At 41.0% G+C, this 23,553-nt stretch overlaps 1 protein-coding gene across 4 annotated transcripts in view; it reads left to right on the forward strand.

Moving 5' to 3' along the window:
• Window positions 1–23,553, forward strand: part of ASPH (aspartate beta-hydroxylase) — a 215,140-nt gene that overhangs the window by 146,897 nt on the left and 44,690 nt on the right. For all 4 annotated transcript variants that reach the window (XM_059166360.1, XM_059166361.1, XM_059166362.1 and 1 more), the window contains 6 exons: window positions 1,245–1,331; window positions 5,126–5,276; window positions 7,877–8,013; window positions 15,267–15,365; window positions 17,452–17,541; window positions 23,383–23,520. In XM_059166360.1, the coding sequence (XP_059022343.1) occupies window positions 1,245–1,331; window positions 5,126–5,276; window positions 7,877–8,013; window positions 15,267–15,365; window positions 17,452–17,541; window positions 23,383–23,520 (702 nt within the window). The remainder of the gene's footprint in view (window positions 1–1,244; window positions 1,332–5,125; window positions 5,277–7,876; window positions 8,014–15,266; window positions 15,366–17,451; window positions 17,542–23,382; window positions 23,521–23,553) is intronic.

Here is a 23,553-nt window from a genome sequence, read left to right on the forward strand (position 1 = left end):
TCAGCACCACTTACGGGCAAGTGAGAGAAAAAGAAAACCTCCTCCTTGGATGCTATCTACCTAAAGAAATGATTCTAAGTTACTTTAATAGGGATGTTGCCTGACCTTTCACTATTGAGTCAAGTCTTCCAGAAGTGGGTGTCAGGGACAGCCGAGCATTCCTGCTTTCCCGAGCCACCCTGGTGAGGTGAACTTTTGTCATGTGGAAACTCAGCTTGGTGAACTTCAAAACATAGAAACCACGGCGAGCTTCCATTTGTATGAGTAATGAATGGATTTACTAGTTTAGAAGGAGCCAAAATGTCCGTGAAAGTTCATCTCAGAAAATCTGGCTCTATCCCGTGGTTCCCAGTGTCCTTGACCTGTGGCCATCCATTGGAAACCAGGAGACATTGTTTCACCCTGTGGAATGGCCATGGAGGGAGTGCCATGGGGAGAGGCTTCCTCACCCCCACCAAGACGCTCACCAAGTTGTCCTGTTCCACATCCTCTGTTTCTTTTCATGTCATGGTGGTTAGGGACCTAGTGGAGGTGCTTGGACCATCTTCTTAAGGGTCCACATAAGCTTTGGGAGGGGATACATAACACAGAGTCATAAGTTTCCCCGGTCGGCCAGGCAAGCCAAATCAATGCTAGTGTTTAGTGGCTAACAGGTACCACGAGCCAGTGGCCTTATGACTCAGGCAAGTTTATCCTCCCAACAGGTGCTGCAGACTTCTCATGGCAGACCCCAAGACATTCCAGCCACCAGCAGTATTTTTTCCCCAACTTAAAATACTATTTTCTTCAAGAAGATAGTAATACTGTAATAGCATTGTATGGTGACCCATGGTAGCTACACTTATGATGAGGATAGCATAAACTATAGAGTTGTCTAATCACTGGGTTGTACATCTGAAGCTAATGTAACATTGTGTGTCAACTGTACTTCAATGAAAAAGAAAGTTAAAATATAATGCATGTAGGAACTGTGTGTATAGAGGGAAAATGCAGTTTCTTTAACAGAGACTTAGAACACATCCTTGGTCAGGTTTCTGTTATTTAAAAAAAAAAAAATTGTTTTCATTTTTACTTCTTTGTTTTCCGAACTGAATTTTTTAAAAATCTTAGATAAAACTGTCTTTAGAATCAGAGTGGAGTCTAGGATGTTTTGACAACATTATTTGGTGAATATTAAAAAACCATATTGAATAACATTATGCATCTGAACTTACTGCATTTATGTAACTGCTGCTTCCTAACAGGGGAAAATTGAAGAAGCATTGAGTGCATTCCAAGAACTAGTGCGCAAATACCCTCAGAGTCCACGGGCAAGATACGGAAAGGCACAGGTATTTGAAATCATTCCTACGTAGAAGATGCTTTTGATGTTCTTGTGTTCTGTGTAATTGGATTTTTTTCACTGCCCACCATTTGTATTTCTCTTTGTCCTTCTAACTTATAAACAGAGTCCATTTCTCATGCATATGTGTACACTCAAGCAAGAAATACCGTTTTAAGTACGACAGTTAGTTATTGCCATTGCGTCCCGGTGAATCTAGTAACATTTTCCTGCTCTCCCTCCATCTGGCTTCTCCCTGGATTTGAAAAGAAAAAAAGAAGAACACTTTTGTCCTTGACCTCCCGTCACCGTTATGCCCCATTCTGCCAAGTTTTCACCACAGGCTCCTCTGAGCTATAAGAACCGCAGTTTTGCAACTAGAGGCTGCAAGTATGCCTAGGAAAGTCTTGAAAATATAAAACGGAGTTATATTATCAGCTTCCCTCTCCCTGTCTCCACTCTCTCTCTCCTTTCTTTCCTGACTTTCCCATCGTCCAGCTCCTCATTCTGCGAAGTTTTTCTGCACCCACCTGTGGTTGCTGCAGTTGGCTGTAAAGCCACCATGTACCACGTACTTTTTTAGACCCTGGGATTATCATAATGAGCCCTCTAGAGGTCTCTGCCCTTGTGGATCTTATCAGCCAGGAGGTATTTTAAACGTTACTTTATCAAAACTGAGAGGGAGACAAACCATAAGAGACTCTTAATCTCAGGGAACAAACTGAGGGTTGATGGGGGTTGGGGGGAGGGATGCGGTGGCTGGGTGATGGACACTGGGGAGGGTATGTGCTATGGTAAGTGCTGTGAGTTGTGTAAGACTGATGGTTCACAGACCTGCACTCCTGAAACAAATATTATATGTTAATAAAAACAAAGTCAGTTCGTTAAAAATTACTTACAGGAAGCCCCCTATATGCAGTTCTAAGTGCTGCAGATGCAGCCACCAGCAAAATGTATGGCATTGTCATTATGGTGACGAAGGCATCCCGGGAGACAAAACAAGTAAAATATATATGCTTCAACTAATCTTCGACAAAGCAGGAAAGAATGTCCAATGGAAAAAAGACAGCCTCTTCAATAAATGGTGCTGGGAAAATTGGACAGCCACATGCAGAAAAATGAAATTGGACCATTTCCTTACACCACACACAAAAATAGACTCAAAATGGATGAAGGACCTCAATGTACGAAAGGAATCCATCAAAATCCTTGAGGAGAACACAGGCAGCAACCTCTTTGACCTCTGCCGCAGCAACATCTTCCTAGGAACAACGCAAAAGGCAAGGGAAGCAAGGGAAAAAATGAACTATTGGGATTTCATCAAGATCAAAAGCTTTTGCACAGCAAAGGAAACCGTTAACAAAATCAAAAGACAACTGACAGAATGGGAGAAGATATTTGCAAACGACATATCAGATAAAGGACTAGTGTCCAGAATCTATAAAGAACTTAGCAAACTCAACACCCAAAGAACAAATAATCCAATCAAGAAATGGGCAGAGGACATGAACAGACATTTCTGCAAAGAAGACATCCAGATGGCGAACAGACACATGAAAAAGTGCTCCATATCACTCGGCATCAGGGAAATACAAATCAAAACCACAATGAGATATCACCTCACACCAGTCAGAATGGCTAAAATCAACAAGTCAGGAAATGACAGATGCTGGCGAGGATGCGGAGAAAGGAGAACCCTCCTACACTGTTGGTGGGAATGCAAGCTGGTGCAGCCACTCTGGAAAACAGCATGGAGGTTCCTCAAAATGTTGAAAATAGAACTGCCCTATGACCCAGCAATTGCACTATTGGGTATTTACCCTAAAGATACAAATGTAGTGATCCAAAGGGGCACGTGCACCCGAATGTTTATAGCAGCAATGTCCACAATAGCCAAACTATGGAAAGAACCTAGATGCCCATCAACAGATGAATGGATCAAGAAGATGTGGTATATATACACAATGGAATACTATGCAGCCATCAAAAGAAATGAAATCTTGCCATTTGCAACAACATGGATGGAACTAGAGCGTATCATGCTTAGCGAAATAAGTCAAGCAGAGAAAGACAACTATCATATGATCTCCCTGATATGAGGAAGTGGTGATGCAACATGGAGGCTTAAGTGGGTAGAAGAAGAATAAATGAAACAAGATGGGATTGGGAGGGAGACAAACCATAAGTGACTCTTAATCTCACAAAACAAACTGAGGGTTGCCGGGGGGGTGGGGTTTGGGAGAAGGGGGTGGGATTATGGACATTGGGGAGGGTATGTGATTTGGTGAGTGCTGTGAAGTGTGTAAACCTGGTGATTCACAGACCTGTACCCCTGGGGATAAAAATATATGTTTATAAAAAATAAAAAATTTAAAAAAAAAGAATTATTAAAAGCAAATGTAACCCATCAGTTACTATTTCAAAATAGAAAAAAAAAAAAAATATATATATATATATGCTTGTCAGTGAGAAGTGCTGAGAACCTGTAAAAAGCAGAGTACCGCCACAGGATGTGTGAGGGAGTTGATATGTGGGCTAGGGTGTTTGGGAGAAGTCTACCGACGAGGTGACATTTGAGCCAGGGCCTGAATAAATATATATATAAATATATAGTTAAGGATATTATAACATATTAAACATAAATATATTAGATCATCTTGTGTAAAATACGTCATAAAGAAAAGGAGAGCATACCTATTAAGATTTTTCTGGCTGTGAGCTATGAAGCTTGAGGGTGACGGGGCAGACAATGCTTCAGATACGCTGATCAGAAAATGCCTCTCGGGACGCCTGGGTGGCTCAGTTGGTTGGGCAGCTGCCTTCAGCTCAGGTCATGATCTCAGGGTCCTGGGATCGACCCCCGCATCAGGCTCTCTGCTCAGCCTCTCTGCCTACTCTCTGCCTGCCTCTCTGCCTACTTGTAACCTCTTTCTGTTTGTCAAATAAATAAATAAAATTTTAAATTTAAAAAAATAATAAAACCAACAACCTGGTGTCTTTCCATCTCACGTCGTGGCAGTCTAGTGGACTTGGCAATGGCTTACCACGTTCTTCATTACCCGACCACCGCTCCTTCGCCAGCCCCCTCCTTGCCGCCCATCTTGCACCCGCCTATCCTCTCCCCCTCACTTCCCCACCCAGGGCCTCGCTCTTGCTATATTCTCTGCCTTGGAAGCTCTTCCCCAGATAGCCTCATGCCTCACTCCCTCTCTTCTTTCAGTTCATTCCTGGTCAGCCTGCCTGAACTAACTCTTCCTACTGCCCTACCGTCGGCACTCCGAAGCCTGCTTTGTTTTTGGTCCCCAGCACTCGTGGCCATCAGACACATAGTACTTTGATTTGTATATCGTCTTTCTCTTCGTAATGAAGCAGAATGAAAAAAGAGCTTTATTTGTTTTGTTTACTTTGCCTGCCACGTAGCTCCTGGATTATATTTGTTGAATGAATGCGTGAACATGCAGACAAACTGCCGAGAAACACGAAGTCCGGACTGGAGCCCTGTCTTTGAAATATGAATGTGAAACATGATACATATCTCTGTCAACCCAGCATACATTCATTATTCCTCCTTTTATATTTTTTTCTCATCTGTAGCTTGGTAGCTGACTGGTCTTCATGTTATTGAGATAGCACATTGTGTCGCTTTTCTCTGTCTGCTTTTTAATCTCTTGATAAAGAGAAGTTTTTAATCTGTCTCAAAATGCTTTTCCCGCATGTCCAGAAATTGACATTACATGTATATTTTGGATGATTACAAATACAGCCTGTCATGGGACACTTACCCATTGTGGGGACTTCCTCTAGTGTGAAGACGATCTGGCTGAGAAAAGAAGGAGCAACGAGGTGCTGCGTGGGGCCATCGAAACCTACCAGGAGGTGGCCAGCCTGCCTGATGTCCCCACAGACTTGCTGAAGCTGACCTTGAAGCGGCGCTCAGACAGACAGCAGTTTCTGGGTAAGACAATAAGAGTTAGTTCAGCCCCAAATGCCGTGCTCTGTGCTCTTAGAAGAGCTTAGTTACCTAGGAGGGAACCTGAGTTTCATAACTACTTTCAGGTAATTTACGCGAATGGATCCTAGACAGAAATGGTCCTGACCTTAATACTTACAGAGATGCAGATGGTATTTCACCACCTTTCCCCACTACCCTCCTACCCACCGATTTTAAAGCTGACGTAGATGGGATGCTGGGAGGTTGGATAATTTGCCTAAGGAATCACAGCTAATAAATTAATGGGTCTGGGATCAAAACTCTTCCTGCTGTGCCAGACTCTTTTCTCTCTTAACAATAACAGATCTATTCATGGGTGTTGAGATTATCAATGGAACAATTTTTCTGTTTTCTTGGCTTTTAAAAAAGATTTCATTTATTTATTTGACAAGAGATTGAGAGAGAGCACAAGTAGGCAGAGGGGCAGGCAGAGGGAAAGAGAGAAGCAGGCTCCCCCTGAGCAGGGAGCCCAACGTGGAGCTTGATCCCAGGACCCTGGGATCATGACCTGAGCTAAAGGTAGCTGCTTAACTGACTAAGCCACCCAGATGCCCCTGTAGAACAGTTTTTATAAAAGATGGAATATTAGAAGTTCCAGACACTAAAAATTTTGCCTATAAAGTTTGACTCTTGATCCAAGGAAAATGATAGGGAAAAAACCTTTTAAAATCTCTAAGTAAATTTGCCACTGCTTTGCAAAGAGCAGCATAGAGCATCCTCCTCTCTGACCAAAGTGCCGGGGCCAAAGGCAAGTAAGACTAGCTCGAACCTAACTTCATTATGACCAGGCTTCTGATTCTCTTCCACCTAACTTGTCATCAGGAAACCAGATGGAAGCGTCTAGGCCAGGTGTTACCTATCAGGCGGGTGCTAGTGGCCTGATACGTTATATGAACAGTCATTGATGCCACTAGGAGAGGCTCATCTAAGTGATACCAGAGGCCAACTGACCCTGTTACCAGTTTCCTGAGGGCTAGGATTAAGAGTACTTGTGTCACTTTGGTAAATGACCTAAGTCTGATAGGAGTAGAACCCAAGGGATGATTAGAAACTAGAAGAAAGAGTCCATTAAACTTCTATGCAAATGGACTAGTCCAGAAGAAGGAAAACATACAGCACCCACAGGATGGGAAAGGCAAGGTTGGGACTCAGTGGAGGCAGTTGCCTCGGGTACAAAATTAGTAGCACTGAGCTTTCCTCTTGCCTCAGGCTCCAATATGCCTTGGTTAAACTCTGTTTACTCATTCTGTCCTTCAATTTTTGATATTTTGTCCATTGTGGATTTTTTACATTAATTTTGATTTTTAGAAAGAATGTATAAAAACATCACGCCTCTGGATGACTGAATTTTTGGCAGCCTCATAAACTTTGCATTGAGCACCTCACTTGCCTCCCCTTATTCCTGGCCCTGGGGAAAGAATCTACTAATACCTCTAACCCCCTTCTGCAACCATCTTGAATATAGTCTCATCTTCCTCCAAATGAGAATGAGGCAAGTTCATAAGAAGAGGTTGTATAAGGAAGGGATTGTAGGAAGAAGATTTTATTGAAGGTGACAAGGGGGTGAAGTTTACTCCCAGAAGAGCAGGGCTGCATGATGCAGAGTAAAGGAGACAGGAAGGGCAGCTGGAGGGATGTTTACCCAGACCTTTGCAATGGTTAATAAGGGAAATACAGGAGCAGAGAAAAAAGTATAAACTAAGTTGGCCAGATGAGGGGGAAGGGAATGTATAGAAAAGTAAAGTCAGATTTGTGCGTGAGGGAATAAATCACCAAGCTAACCAATCCAAAATCGGCTAGTAATGGGAAAAAGGCCGTGGAATAAGCTGGGTGGTGTTTTATGCCAGGTAGTTGTATCTGTTAGCAGGACCCACAACTGTATGAGCTTATTGATAGTCCTATCATACTCTTGGCTAATACTTAGTTTGTGGGCAGCTGAACCCTTTAGGGAAGTTATCTTATCATGTATACTGGTCTTATTTTGCACATTTTCCCATATTCAATTTATTTTCAACTGTGGTGAGGAGGAATGACAGTTGGCCCCAGAAATTTTAAGTTTCCATCACATAGCCTTAAAACTTGACAGAGGCTGGGGTGTTCATGATTCCTATTGTGCATAGCATCCTATCATCCACCAGAGGGTCCCATAATACCAGCTGATGTCTTCTTGCTCCTCGACTAGGTCATTCATTCATTACCTGGAGATGAAGACACTTAATTGGAACTAGCATGAGGGATATACCCCAGTGCCTTTTTTCAAGTTTCACAGAGGGTGCTACACCCAAAATCCTTTAGGCTTTTTATTTTCTCTCTATTCATAAAATCAAAATTAATTATAACAAACCAACGATAACCCAGTGAAACAGTTTGTTTGTTTGTTTTTTAACAAGGAATTGATAAAACTTTTCAAAGAGGGCATTTGACATAAGAAGATAAATGTTGGTGAACTCAGAAAATGATAGTCTCTCGTGTCTCTTGTGCTTTGTAGACTCAATACGAAGATGACCAGGATCTGCTTTTATTTCTGTTGAGTTTCTTTTTTTTTCCTCTTCACACCAAATCAGGTCACATGAGAGGCTCCCTGATTACCCTACAGAAGTTAGTTCAGCTGTTTCCTGATGATATGTCTTTAAAGAACGACCTTGGAGTGGGGTATCTCTTGATAGGGGATAATCACAACGCTCAGAAGGTCTACGAAGAGGTAAGCAGAGAGCAGTCTGCTGTTCACCACATCCCGTTGTTTTGAGCATGAAGTGTTTTTTTTTTTTTTTTTTTAAGATTTTATTTATTCATTTGACAGACAGAGATCACAAGTAGGCAGAAAGGCAGGTAGAGAGAGAGGAAGGGAAGCAGGCTCCCTGTTGTGCAGAGAGCCCGATGTGGGGCTCGATCCCAGGACTCTGAAGGCAGAGGCTTTAACCCACTGAGCCACCCAGGTGCCCCTTGAGCGTGAAGTTTTAATGTCACCGGTGAATTGCATTTATTACACCCAACCTCTCGCTTTCTTCACTTTAAATTCAGTTAAAGAGAACATAAGTATTAGTCTAGTTGACATTCTAAATTTTGTCTCCATCTCTTAAATTTTGCCCTAATCGGAAAATTTTAAATTTTAGTTAACACCTGGCACCTCAAAACCTTCAACTTACTATTGTGATAGTTTTTTTAAAATAAATTTTAAAGATTTTATTTTTATTTATTTTAGAGAGAGAGAGAAAGAGAGCTGTGCACACACGTGCATGCGCATGGAAGGGCAGAGAGGGCGGGGGAGGACAAGCAGACTTGCTGCTGAGCGCAGAGCCTGATGTGGGGCTCAGTCTCAGGACCCCGAGATCATGACCTGAGCTGAAATCAAGAGTCCACGCTTAACTGACTGAGCCACCCCAACACTCCTATAATTGTGATGGTTATAAAACTTCATATTTATCAGTCCATAAACACCTTTTCAAAGAGTGTGCTTCATGATAGGAAGTAGAACTCAGTTTTTCCATAAATGGAAAAACACCCACCTTTTTCCTTTTTTTCAGCAAAAGTCCAGTCTAAGAAACTATGGAGAAGGAGACTTTCAAGCATGTGGAGTAAATTACTCAAGTCTTGGAGAGCAGTAACTCTTTGATCCTCTAGCAGGGATGTCTTTGAAAGGATTTCTACTTTAGAAAGGCTATTTTAGTAGATAACCTCCAAGTTACAAATAACTATAAATCTAGGAAACTTGTGTCTCCTTCCAGTAATGAGAAAATTCATTTGGCATAGAATAAACGGGATACCCAGTGAACTTCAAAGGTAGAGAAAGTTAATGCCTCCATAAAAGAAAGGGGAACACATTTACCTGTTATTCTTTAATTTAGATGTTTTGGTCAGTGGTTTTCAGGCTGGCGTATTTTACATCAAAATGCTACTACTCAGTGATAGCCAGTTTGATTCCTTCTGGTTTAAAAATGCTGTCACTCACAGAGGGGTGAGGTTTTCTTTTTTTTAATCTTATTTTTATGGTTCTGGAGACTTAATTGAAAATCATCAGATTTCAGAACAATTTTCTCTTCATCCTTGTCATAATTTTCATATTTTCTCAGAGAATAAAAAGAAGACTTGTGTGTTTTATACCACGTCTAATATCTACATAAAGTAGATTGATCCTGCAGTGTTGAAAATGTGTATACTTCACTGAAGTGCTTGTTCCAGGTCATAAAAGAAGTCCAGGTGGGGTGATGTAGTTGCTGATGGCCAAAACCTAACCCTTAGTGCCCTGTCTTGCAAAGGTGGTTTAAGCGAAATAATTATGTGTCTCACAGTTCAGGATCATGTGAATCTGAGTTGGCCAACTGTATCAGATACACACATTATTCTGCCACTTTCTAAAGCCTCAGAGATGAAATTGTAGACATTCCTCCCTCTCTCTTTTCCTTCCTTCCTTCCCTCTCTCCCTCCCTCCAAAAAACATGATCAAGTGTTAACTGGATACCAAGCACATTGGAAGTGAGGGCAGGATCTGAAAGCGTACTGGGTTCTCCCTTCCACTATGGATTTGTCCTTCCTCAACCTCTCAGAACGTTCCTTGAATATATTTACTGTTTTTACCTGATAATAGATCTCGGATATGTGAAATATTTTAATTCATCTTGAAACATAAAATTTATCTGTTGTATTTTCTATGTTTGAAAGCATAATCTCATCTGACTAAGCATAACAAGATGCAGAAAATCTCAAATAGGGCCATATTATACATTCAAGTGGGTTTCTTTTTAAAGAGCGTGAATTGAAAACATGTGTGGGATCTGCTTTTTATTCCTCCTTCCACTTCTAATAAGCCATATTTAAGGCATTCTTTGTCCTTAACTGAAGTTTATCCTGATAGGTCTATGTCTCAAAGACCATTTTCAGAAAGCAATTGATACTGTAATTTTCTACTTTCCTTCATGTTGATTTTTACCTTTGATAAATTATAAAAATCATTAGGGGCGCCTGGATGGCTCATGGGTTGAGCATCTGACTCTTGATTTCGGCCCAGGTCATGAGCTCAGGTCCTGAGATTGAACCCTGAGTGGGCTTCTTACTCAGTGGTGAGTCAGCTAGAGATTCTCGCTCTCCCTCTCTCTCTGCCCCTCCCAGCGAGCCCCTCCCAGGCTCGCTCTCTCTCTCTCACTTTCTCTCTCTCTCTCTCTCAAATACATAAATCTTCTTTCAAAATAAATAAATAAATAAAAATAAATCCTTATTGTTTCCCTTCCTGGGACTTTTGTCTGTTTCTTTTGCTGCTTTAAGTTTCAGCAAGATTGGCTGATAGTGGTTTGAAGCAGATCGCTGACAACTATGGTTTGGGAGGTGCTCCGTGTCCCCCTTTCCATTTGCAGCAGGACGAGTGACCCAAGCCACCCATGGTCTAGAGTCCAGCATATTCCTGATTTTTCCCTCCATTCACTCCTCACCTGTCAACATGTGTTTACTGAAACCCACACACACTAGTTGGGAAATGGTAGTTAAGGAAATAAATATTTGCTGAGCCCTCATGGAGTTTCAGCCTAATACCAATTCACAAATTTCTGTTAATTTTCCCTTCTGCGTATCTTTCACATCCCCTCCCTTTTTAACCCCAGCGCTCACGTCTCTTGCCTAAACTAGGGTAGATTTATCCTGTGCAGGCTTGCTGTCCTCCAGCCTTCCTCAACATAAAACACAAATCTGACCATCCCACACTGGGCTTCAACTCCAGTGGTCTTCAGACATGTTCGGCTGTGTACCATTCCAGTAAAACGTGCTCCCGCAAATACCTGCGATATGTATGTTAAGTATGTATTGCGTTTCTTTTAAATACTTTTACATTTCATTTAATGGGGAAAAAAAAAGAAAACCTAGTCGCTTAAAAATCCCTATTTTCTTTACTGATTTAAACTTTTTAAAATTCTCTCTTCTGACTACCACATTTAAGAGAAGCTTAATACAGATAACAAGGAAAGCAGAGATTAGCACAAAAGCCAGAAATCACTGGCAGCCTCATTCTCATATACAGACTACCATGATAAACATGTGGTATGTGTCCTTCTGGTCGCTTCCATACACAGCACACTTTTCTTTTTCCATTAAATTGGTATGTATTAATCATATCATCACAAGAGTTTTATAAATGAATTAAAATTCTTCTAGAACATAATTTTTAGCAACTGCCAAGCATTGTATCTTAGGGACGTATCATCACTAATAAACCACTAATATCAGATAGATTATTTCTAATTACTTTGTTGTAATAGACAATGCCATGGTGAACATCCTTGTTCATATATCTTTATACAATTTTTATTAAAATAGATTCATCACACAATATTAGTTTCAGATGTACAACATAGTGATTCAACAACCTGATACTATACGTTGTGCTTACCAAATGTAACTGCCATCTGTCACCGTACAACACTATTACAGTACCATTGGCTATGTTCCTTATGCTGTCCCTTTCATCTGGGTGACTTACTCTTTCCGTAATGGGAACTTTACCTCCCCTCACCTTTGGCCATTTTGCCCATTCCCATAGCTCTGTCCCATGTGGCAACCATCAATCTATTCTGCATCTGTTTCTGCTTTTTTTGTTTGTTTTGTTTTTCAGATTCAACATAGAAGTGAAACCGTATGGCATTTGTCTTTTTCTGTCTGACTAATATCACTTGACATAATACTGTCTAGGTCCAGCCATGTCATTCTTTCTCATTCTTTTTTATGGCCGAGTAATGTTCCATTGTGTATGTATGCCATATCATCTGTATGCATTCCTCTATCAGTGGACACTTAGACTGCTTCCATGGTTTGGCTACCGCAAATAAGCCTGCAGTAAACATAAGGGGGCAAATATCTTTTTGGATCAGTGTTTTCATTTTCTTTGTCTTAAATACCCAGTAGTATCCAGCACTGAAACTACTGGATCATGTGTTTTTTGTTTTTTGTTTTTTGTTTTTTAAAGGATATTTTGATAATATTTATGTGCAGTACTTTTTGTGATTATATGACTTTTGGTTTTTTGCTGGCATTGTATCATGCAGAGAGTTTGTACTGGAAGCCGAATTGTCAGCTATACCAGTTTTTTGTGGTGGTCTCTGCTGTGTGCTTGTATAGAGACAGAATCCGTATCATATTAATATTAATCTCAATTTGATCTTCTTAGAAATTTTATAAAGCCACTTGTCATATCGAGAGGCTCTGTTGATTACCACTAGTTAATAAAACCCACACATTCATTGTGCATCTACGTGTAAACTGTGAGAAGCACAGGACCTTTTGTGATTTGCCTCCTGCCCCCTTTTCCTGGTCTCATTCCCTTTTGCTTCTCCTCGTCCATTATTTATTTATTTATTTTTAAGGATTTTATTTATTTATTTGACAGAGGAAGAGACAGTGAGAGAGGGAACACAAGCAGAGGGAGCAGAAGAGGGGGAAGCAGCCTTCCCACCGAGCAGGGAGCCTGATGCGGGGCTCGATCCCAGGACCCTGGGATCCGGACCTGAGCCAAAGGCAGATGCTTAACGACTGAGCCATCCTGGCACCCCTGGTTCATTATTTTTTTTTTTTTCTCTCTTCTCCTGTGCCTTGAATACCTCCTCCCCAACAATCCCCCATCTTCCCTTGGCCTGGTGAACTCCTATTTATCCCTAAACCCCTTTCAGACCTTGTGTTTGCCATACCAACCCTAGAGCAAGCCAGGTGCTCCTCCTCTTTACCGCCACTTGCCTTGTGCCCATCGCCGTGGCTGCACTCACCATTTTGTATGACCACTGTCTGCTTGTGAATCTGTCTTCCTCCCATGACTGAGACATACCTTGAGAAAAGACAGTGTATCTCGCTTATATGTCCAGACCCTAGAAGAGCTCTGTGTATTCTAAAATATCTGGCAAAGGAATACATGTGTTAATTACTTGAGAGGGTGATTGTCATCTGTGTAGCTGCAATCATTGCAGTTCAATTCCAGAAGTATTTATTGTGCTCTTGTTCAGCGTCAAGCTCGATAACAGGTGCTTGGAAGGTGAAGAAGAAGCAGGGTCTGTGCTTGCAGAAATCTGGTTGGGAGGAAAGCCCAACGTGTACTCATCTATTCAATTACTATAGCTTTCTTGATGACCTGCCATGTGCTGGGCACTGTTCTAAGCATTGGGTGATCAGCAGTGAGTGCAATAGACAAAATCCCCGCACACCTTACATCTTAGTGGGAAAAAATAAAAGATTAACAAGTCAAATGGTGATGAGCACTATGAAGAAGGGGAATCAGGATAAAGAAGTCAAAAGAGTGACTAATGCACAAGGGATTCATTCTGTTCTATAGGGAATGGTTGGGGGTTGGTTCACCAAGATAGTGACCTCTGAGCAAAGACTTCATGCAGGTGAGGGAGTGAGCCATTCTGATATCTGAGAGAAGAGTATTTGAGGCAAAGGAGTACTGCACATGCAAAGGTCCTGAGGCAGGGGTGCCTTTGACTTGCTGTGCAGGAGCAAGGAATCTAGGGCTCCTCAGGGTGGCTGGAAGTGGGGGTCAGGGCCTTAAGAGAGGAACCCAAAGAAGTAGAGAGGCCCAGCTCAAAGGAGGCCCAGAAGACTGTCCTTAGAATTGGTCTTTTACTCTGATTGAAATGGAACCCATCTGGTTCTGAACAGAGGAAGGGTGGGGTTTAACAGAGTACTTAGTGTGCTCATTCAGGGTCCCCTCTGGAGAAAGGGCTACAGGAGAGCCACTCTGGGGGTGGAGAAGGTCTGCGGTTAGGAGGCTTGTGTGAAGACACAGGGGAGAGGTAACCAGATGGGGACCAGGGGGCAGTGGTGAATATAGTGGCAGGGACATGATTCTGAATATTTCTCGAAGGGAATGTTGACTGGATTTGTGAATGGATGAGGTGCAGGACCACATACAAACTGAAAAATTCTGAAGTATCAATCGTGTGCACTGTGGACTCTTGGAGGGGAGGGGGGTCCGCTCTCCCAAACACTTGGTCATGTATAAGGAGCCTGTGGTGGCTGCCACTGTCTTGTCCCACTCAGGCTGATGGATGACGAGAAGCTCCAGGATATTCAGGATATCCATTTTTACATTCACTCAGCTCGAATCTTCACCCTTCACTTTTGTTCCATGCATGAGTTTGTCTTTGTGGCTTTACAAGTTGAAAGTTGTTTTGATTTCTCACTGCTCATATTGAATTTAAAGGCATTCTACATAATTTATCTTTAATTATAATAAATGGATATTATAATAAACAGTGATTTAACTTATATTAAATATTTACTTGGGTTTTATCACAGAATATTAGATTTGCTCATCGGTTTATCTTCAGTCCTTAAAATGGTCTGGGCCTTCAAGAAATTATTATTAAATGAACAGATCATGATAGATGGCAAATGCAAATCTAAATTTGCTCTTATTTAAGGCAATGTATAAAGTATACATACAAACAAATATAACCATTCAGAGTTGACTTTTTTTTTTTTAAGATTTTATTTATTTATTTGACAGAGAGAGAGATCAGGAGTAGGCGGAGGTGGGGGAAACAGCCTCCCTGCCGAGCAGAGAGCCCAATGCAGGGCTCAATCCCAGGACCCTGAGATCACGACCTGAGCCAAAGGCAGAGGCTTAACCAACTAAGCCACCCAAGCACCCCCAGAATTGACTTTAAATAGAGCAATTTTAAAGCCGCTTTTTTCCCTGATCACTAACAAAAGACTGAGGTCATATCAGTTCACAGAGAGCTTTGCTGATTTGCATTGTTCAATCAGTGCTTTCATAGTCACTGCCTTTTCATTCATTTTTTTCATTGACGAGAAATTTGGGGGCATTTAAACTTAATATGGCAATGAGACAAAACACTAGTGTTTTAAGCCGTGATATCATAATCCACTCCAAGCACAGCAAAGCTAATTAAAATTTGTTTTGACAGCCATTTGTAGAATTTGTAGTCAGTTACAATAGTTTTCTGTTTCCTTTGAGTTTAGGTTCTGAATGTGACACCAAACGACGGCTTTGCTAAAGTACATTATGGCTTTATCCTGAAGGCGCAGAACAAAATTGCTGAGAGCATTCCCTATTTAAAGGTAACTGTCCTGCCCTTCCTCTGTTTTTCATCTTCTGATTCCTTCGACTCATCTGGACTCCCTTAATTATGCATTGTTGATTGATCAGCATGTGCTGCTGAGTCTTTTCATCTTCAGAATGTACACCCTCTGACTGTGACATTTCTAGGCAGTGATTGAGGCTGTTGGATATAGAAATGCCAACCATGTCAACAGAGATTATGTAGAGAAGACATTCTGAAGAAATTCCTAAAACTGTATTAGTTTGTATTTAAATGGGAAAGGTAGACCAAAATTACCAATAGGATAGTTTAAAATATAGGCAACATATTAAATGTTCCTTTTAGTGTTTAATTATACATTCGGTCTAGCTCGAACAGAACTCATGACAACCTATATGAAGTATGAGAACCATTGTTGCCTGAATAGGTCAAACCCTAAAAAACGTGGTAGCTCAAGATATTCAGATTAAAATATGCTGTCTTGTTTTGTCTTCTGTATCTAGTTGTAAATCCTTGAAGATGCACCAGAATCACAGGCCTGGTCTAGCTAAGGGCTGTTCAGCAGAACTTTCTGTCACAGTAGGAAGGTCCTTTATTTCTGTGCTCCAGTATGTTAGCCACTGGCCACGTGTGCCTTTTGACACCTGAAATGTGGCTAATATGACTGAGGAACTGGATTTCTAGCTTTCATTTTATTTCATTTTAATCAAAATAGTGATGTGTACCTAGCATCTACCATGTTAGACAGGTAGATGGTGGAATACTTGTGAACTTTTTTTTTTAAGTAGCAATATACATCACACTTCCATGATCTCTTTCTTTCACATGACTTCAATCAGAGATCTCAAATGGCAACCCACTGATTGCAAATAGCTTGCATGTTTTATTTGGCCAGCAAAGTTCTATTAAAAACAATTTTCATTGCTTGTTTTAGTTAAGAATCTGAGCGTTTTATTTAATCATGGCAATTTCTGATTTCTCTTGAAAGATCACATCTGGCCCATATCCCAGCACAGGAGCAGAGCAATGCTGTCCCCTTGAGGTGGCCTGCACGTCACTGGCATCTCTAAACCTTTACATTCCCTGCCAGAACCTGCTGGACGTGTGGGTTTCTCTGACTGAAAGTGTTCCCCACACATTTCCTCTGACATAATAAGGAATTAATAGTGTTCTCCCTGCTTCAGAGTTGGGGAAACAGAGAGCTGGGTCTATTAGTTAACTTGTCAGTCAAGAGCCCTGATCACAGGTCTCCTCTCCTAAGTGATGCTACTCCTATTCCTTGCTGCTACTGTCTAACATTATGCAAATACAGTTTCTCCCCAGTGAAAATATTGGGTTTCTGATGAAGAGACCTGAAAATGCAGATTTTTAGAAAAATGAAGATTTCTTGACATTTAGATTTTTTTTTATCTTTGTCCTTTTATTTCTCTGAATTCATTCTCTTGCTTTAATAGTTTTTCTCACGCTCTATTTTTGTTGTTGTTTTGTTGTTTATATACATCTCAGTTCAGTCCGTATGTGGGAGATGGGGTAGAAATCAGCTAAATGTTTTAGCATTGGATTTGTTTAATGACAACTACATTTGCAAAGAGTCCAGCTGGCTTTAATCCTATTGGAAGTTTTGTAAAAGATTTCATTAAAAGGTGAAGGTGCATTTTTTTCGAGTAGAAAGAAATACTATTTTCAGTTGGATCTCTGTCACTTCAAACATCTTATGAACAACTAAATATTTTACTTCAAGAATAAAAAGCCTCCAGATGACATATGGTCAGATTTGGAGAGCAAACTAAATGGGATAGCTACCCAGTCACGAAATTCTTTGGGGTTGTGAAATAAGATTGGTTCCACAGAGATGATTCACATACTAATTTTCTGGGTTATTACATTGTTAATTAGTGATAAATGTATTACTGAATTTAACTTTATCACCTCTTTTTACATTTGCATTTTAAAGGTCTACCAGTAACCTAATTGCCAAACTTTAATATTGAGGTGAATTTTTCTGGTCCTTAGATTTTGTATGTTATATAAAGATGAAGTAAGTCAATGAATTACAGCCAGTATTTAATTTTTTTCATTAAATACAAATATTATCCTTTTTACAGGAGGGAATAGAATCTGGAGATCCCGGCACTGATGATGGACGGTTTTACTTCCACCTGGGGGATGCCATGCAGCGGGTTGGGAACAAAGAGGTAATGAACTTGTGAATTTTTAGTTCTCTTAATGGACATGGTGGAGTTAGGGATGGTGGGTGGCGGGGAGAGGTAACTCTGGGAGAAATTTATACTTGAAAAAATATTTTGAGCATATACTCCAAAGGTGGTGATTGAAACTATTTAGCTATTTAAAATTTGTTTCAAACAGCCCAACAACTCCTGCAGGCCTGGAAAGAACTTTGGGGATTTTTGAACTTTATAGTTTCTTTCAAGAAACTGGTTGAGTAATAGTAAGAGCAGCCTCTCAATGAGTACATGTGTACGTGTGTGTGTGAGTGTGTGGGTGCGCACTTGTGGGTATGGGCACAGAAAGAGATAAGCATTGCCCTGAAAAAAATATCTTTAAAGTCATGAAATGAAAAGATGTCTCTGAAGTTGCTTAAATATTTTAACAATATTTTAACAGTATGCCTAGACTTGTTTTTATTTTATTTTTGGATTTTAAAAAGTAGTTATTTTTAGAATGAAGCCTTTATTCAGCTGAGTCCTAAGCACACACTGAACTCAGTGATTAATTATGTAAATTACCTTCTGGTATTTAATACCAAGTTTCAAATGAATTCATGTAGCTCTAGTAATAACAGGTACTGACACCAAAAATGTAGAAGCTAAAACAAGTTACATGTTTTCTTTGTAAGTATTGCTGTTTTTTTCCGAGCCCATGTCAGCTTCTTTAAACATAGCATTAGATTATGATTAATCATGACATCATGTACTGAAGTTCCCAAACTGTCAGAATCACCATGTTTGTTGGTGGAGAGTAAAGCCCACCTTTTCTTTTACATCATCATGGGGTCTAGCCTGGGCTATCCTTACAGTCCTGGATAAAGGGATGAAGTGAGCCACTGAATCTTGGTAACCATGGCATTCCATATATGTTGTAAAGTGCAATCAGCTTACAGGGTAAAAATAAAAGATAACACAGCTTTAGGTTTCTAAAATAAATAAGAACATGGAACCATCTGGAAAAGTGAAGGTTCATAAGAGTGGGGGTAGGGGGGAGGTTGTGATGGGGTAATTGCCAGCTAGACACACTAACCAGTTTGGGGTAAGAGAGATTTGGGTGATTGACACTGTTTTCTTTATACATTACTGTGCATCTGTGCCTTTCCCCTCTAACCTATCAGTCAGTCAGCTGGAGTAAAATGAGGCATTAGAAGTGAAGAAGGGAAGATAACTTGCTTATTAGCTCTCATTTTTGTGTTCCTTCATTGTTTTAGATACAGATGCCTGGTACAAATGATACAAATGCCTCCTTTGAGTGAGAAGGATAAGAAAGATTTTGCTGTGGTTTCTAACACTGCATAAATGTTCATGTCTGATTGCTAGAAATGTAATTGTCACTAATTAATATATCTTTGAACATCTTAGGGTCCAGGGCAGAGACAGATAAAAGAAGTCTGCGATTTATTCTCACATCGTAGATGAAAACAGCCCTTACTTCAAGGGCAAGAATCCACTACTAAACATTTGTCAGGGGCTGGGGATTTGAACCTAGGGGACTGTTCTATCAGCTTAATTACCATTCGTGTGCAAAGGACTCACAGTTCTTGAATTTAAAAAACTCACAAGGATTTGTCCTTACAGCAGAACAAAATTAGGCTTTATAGGAGCCCCATGTCTGGATATCCTCAATCTCGGGTATCAAATCTGTGAATTGACTGTTGTGCTCTGAGTTTGCAAACCGGGAACCAACCGTCCTTCATGTTCCAATGCATGCAGCTCTGCTCAGACACCAAAAGAGAAGCAAAGCCCCAGCCTCTGTGCTGCAGAGGCTGACAATGAATTGTTTTTGCAGAAGGTTTTCCTAACAGGTTTATTTCAAATGGACAGCAAGAGGGAGGGAGACCCACCATGATGATCTTACAGCCTTTCAGCCGCAGCTGTGCTTAGGATTTCTAGAACTTGCAAACCCACAGCTCGTCTCCTACTCCAAGTCCAGATTCCCGTGTCTGCTGCCTGCTTAGTGTCCCCATGCGAGAGGACAGCTCACTTGTCTTCCCCTAAACTGTGGTTCTTCCTGGGTTCCGTCTCTCCTTCGATGATACTGCCACCTTCTCTCCAGTGAGGTCAGGGCCAGGTTCAGGGAATTCGGTTTCTTCAGTCTCTGGCTCCCAGCGCACCTGCCTGCCTGCTCACACAGTGTTGCCCTTTGTCACCGTCAACCCTCAGGCATGGCTGGATGAGCCTGGCTGTTGTTTCTTGCTTTAGCCTTACTTTCTTCCAGACTACTGTGTGTTCAAAATCCCTGCTCTACCAAATACATGTTATTTGTACACAAATACACATGAAGTTGTATTCCAGGGGAAGGCATTCGCAGCCCTCCACAGTCTGCCGGCAGCTGTAGTCACCACAAGTGTGTCTTATGTGCCCCACCATGCCCTGCACTCCAGGCAGGATAGGGTCCAGCTGGGGCCACACCTGACACATGGGTTTTTCTGAGCAGGGATCGTTCTTTGGACATATTATTTCTGTGTAGTGAGCGTGTGTGTGTGTGTGTGTGTGTGTGCGCGCGCGTGTGTGTGTGTGTGTGTGCCTGACACATGGGTTTTTCTGAGCAGGGATCGTTCTTTGGACATATTATTTCTGTGTAGTGAGTGTGTGTGTGTGTGTGTGTGTGTGTGTAGGATAGGGTCCAGCTGGGGCCACACCTGACACATGGGTTTTTCTGAGCAGGGATCGTTCTTTAGACATATTATTTCTGTGTAGTGAGCGCGTGTGTGTGTGTGTGTGTGTGTGTGTGTGTAAACCATACCTAGCAGTAATTTGAAGCATAAAAGACAGTAATATTAAACACGTGTAAGAAGAATCCCCAGGTGATCTTTCTGTTTATTTCATATCCTTTATTAGAGGTCTAAAGAGGAATAGTAAAGAAAGAATTTTTAGAGGATTCTAACTTGATCATTGATGTTGTAGCAATTTGTATTGTAAGAAAGCGATCTGACTGAATTTATTGGGTCCTCTATATGATTGAAGATAATTTCTTAGAATTCCTGATGTAAGGGCGCCTGGGTGGCTCAGTGGGTTAAGCTGCTGCCTTCGACTCAGGTCATGATCTCAGAGTCCTGGGATCGAGTCCTGCATCGGGCTCTCTGCACAGTGGGGAGCCTGCTTCCTCCTCTCTTTCTCTGCCTGCCTCTCTGCCTACTTGTGATCTCTCTCTGTCAAATAAATAAATAAAATCTTTAAAAAAAAAAAAAAAAAGAATTCCTGATGTATCATTGTCATGGTTTTGTTTCTTTAAAAGTTACATAGCAGGGGCACCTGGGTGGCTCAGTGGGTTAAAGCCTCTGCCTTCGGCTCAGGTCATGATCCCGGGGTCCTGGGATCTAGCCCCGCATCGGGCTCTCTGCTCAGCAGGGAGTCTGCTTCCCCCTCTCTCTCTGCCTGCCTGTCTGCCTACTTGTGATCTCTCTCTGTGTGTCAAATAAATAAATAAAATCTTAAAAAAAAAAAAAAGTTATATAGCAGAGAGCTACAAAATGAAGGGTCCAGGAGGACTGACTGAGTGCGAGGAAAGACCTTGTAGATAGTTTAAACACGCCGCTGTTGGCTAAGTCACTTGCCCAGGCATCAAGCATGGTAAATATCAGGTCCAGGTCTACATTCTGACTTCTAACTCCCGAACTAGTGCTAGGAACCTTGCTGGTTTGGTTTCCTATAATATTTTTTTTCCCCCTCACTTCTGACAATGTGCCTGGTCCATGAAGTGAATTGCTGCTGACTCAAAAATAAGCATTTCAAAAAATCATCTGTGGGAATTATTATTGTTCTTCACTTTAACCCGGAAAGGTATAGGAAATACAATCCTAAATTTGAATTGGATAGAAATAACTTAAAAAGTCAAATAAATTTTAAAAGTAAAATGTATTTTTTTTTTTAAAATTCAGACAGTGATTAGCCACGTTATGTTTCTGGCTTGTAAAGATACAACTTTGGCTACAACTAACATGTATTTCAAGGAAAACATATAAGAATGATTAGTAGATATGATCTTGATTTGAGATACTGTTGAGAAAGATAAGAATATCACTTTTGATAGATTTTTTTCTTTTTTAATGATACAAAGATAGGAGGAGAGTGGAGTAAGTTGCCAGAGCCCTGGGTTGTAGTTCAAGATATTTAGCCTTTTTAAGCCTCAGTTTCAACATTTGTAAAAATGGACATATTTGAGGTTATTAGAGAGAGCAAATGTGATTGCACATGGAAAAGTGAGTAATAAACTAAAAAGTGTTCCTGGAAATAAGAAGTGGTATTGTTAGCACACTTGACTTTCTAGTGAAGGAAATACTGACCTAAGAATTTTAAGACTTTTAAAAGGTAATATTTTTTACATTTATTTATTTTGTTTAAAGATAGTATTTATTTATTTGAGGGACAGCGATCATAAATAGGCAGAGAGGCAGGCAGAGAGAGAGGGGGAAGCAGGCTCCCTGCCAAACAGAGAGCCCAATGCGGGGCTGGATCCCAGGATGCTGGGATCATGACCCGCGCCATAGGCAGAGGCTTTAACCCACTGAGCCACCCGGGCGCCCCTATTTTTTATATTTAAAGTACATCTGGGGGTCATTTGGATGTCCAACTCTTCGTTTTAGCTCAGGTCATGATCTCTTGATTGTGAAATACAGTCCTATGCCAGGCTCCATGCTCAGTGGGGAGTCTGCTTTGAGATTGTCTCCCTCTCCCTCTGCTCCTCCCATCAATGTGCGCACACACACGCTCACGCATGCTTGCTCTCACTCTCTCTCTCTGGAATAAATGGATCTTTAACAAAAACAATAATAAAATATATCCAGAGTTTTATGAAGATGTTCTTTTGAATATCTTCTTGATCCACCTGGTATTAAATGCCTGTATTTAATTGATCCAAGTGTGTATTTGTAATCACTCTTCAGAAAGCCCTCATTAGCTCAGACTTAGAGTCACAAAGGGATACTGTTCAGCATAGCCCTGGAGCGTCTTCCAACTTGAAGACAATGGAGTGAGCATGCGTGGTGCAGGAACCTTGCGGGAGAGCCCCTGGGGAGCATATGGTGAGGGTGTCACTGGAAGGAGACATATGGAGTGGCATACTCTTCAGCCAGCTGTCCCTGAAAAGGCTAGTCTTCTTGGAGGCAAGTTGTATCGTGTTCCAATTAGCCTAAAGCCACAAATGTTATCCCTCATGGCAGGAAAAAAACCCGAAAAGGAACAAAAATTCCCCTTTAAAAAGCCTAGTATGGGCTATTGCTATATTTATTGCCAGCTCAGAATGAGATTTCCTTTCTGTCTATTTAATTTAATGGAGGATTCATAATCTCTTACCTTGGGGTCGGCTTCTGAAATGCAGATGTGGGAAGAAGGTACATGTGAAAAGAAGTCACTTTTCCTTTTCACAATCTGATTCGGTAATCAAATATTTTGGAAGAAATTATTAAAATCATAATCCTTTCCTTTTAAAGGAAACACAAAAGTAGAACTGGAGAAATGAAGGTGAAAAGATAAAACCCATTATGGTTTCTTAGATTATTTATTCACTTAACACATGAGTCCTAGACTCTGTGCTGGACACTTGGAGGAAGACCGAAATGAGTCCAGCCTGAGGCTGCATCACAGGAGCATAAACCCTCAGAAGGAAAATAAAAGGCAGACGTGCATTTATAAGGAAAATGTGTCATGATCAGAAACCTAATCGAGTAATGGTATTTTCACCAGTATAACCAATTTGGGCATCTGACTAGCAAACTCTTTATTTAAAAGTTACCAAAGTGATTCTCAATTTTTTTAATTAATAGAACTGCTTCCTGTGTCCATGGTTCAATCCTTCTGTTCTTTCAGGCATATAAGTGGTACGAGCTTGGGCACAAGAGGGGCCATTTTGCATCTGTATGGCAGCGCTCTCTCTACAACGTGCATGGACTGAAAGCCCAGCCCTGGTGGACCCCGAAAGAAACAGGCTACACAGAATTAGTGAAGGTGAGTGCTGACTTAGACTTGATTCTCACAAAT

This window comes from Mustela lutreola, chromosome 3 (genome assembly GCF_030435805.1).
Source record: "Mustela lutreola isolate mMusLut2 chromosome 3, mMusLut2.pri, whole genome shotgun sequence".
In the NCBI taxonomy this organism is placed as follows: Eukaryota; Metazoa; Chordata; class Mammalia; order Carnivora; family Mustelidae; genus Mustela; species Mustela lutreola.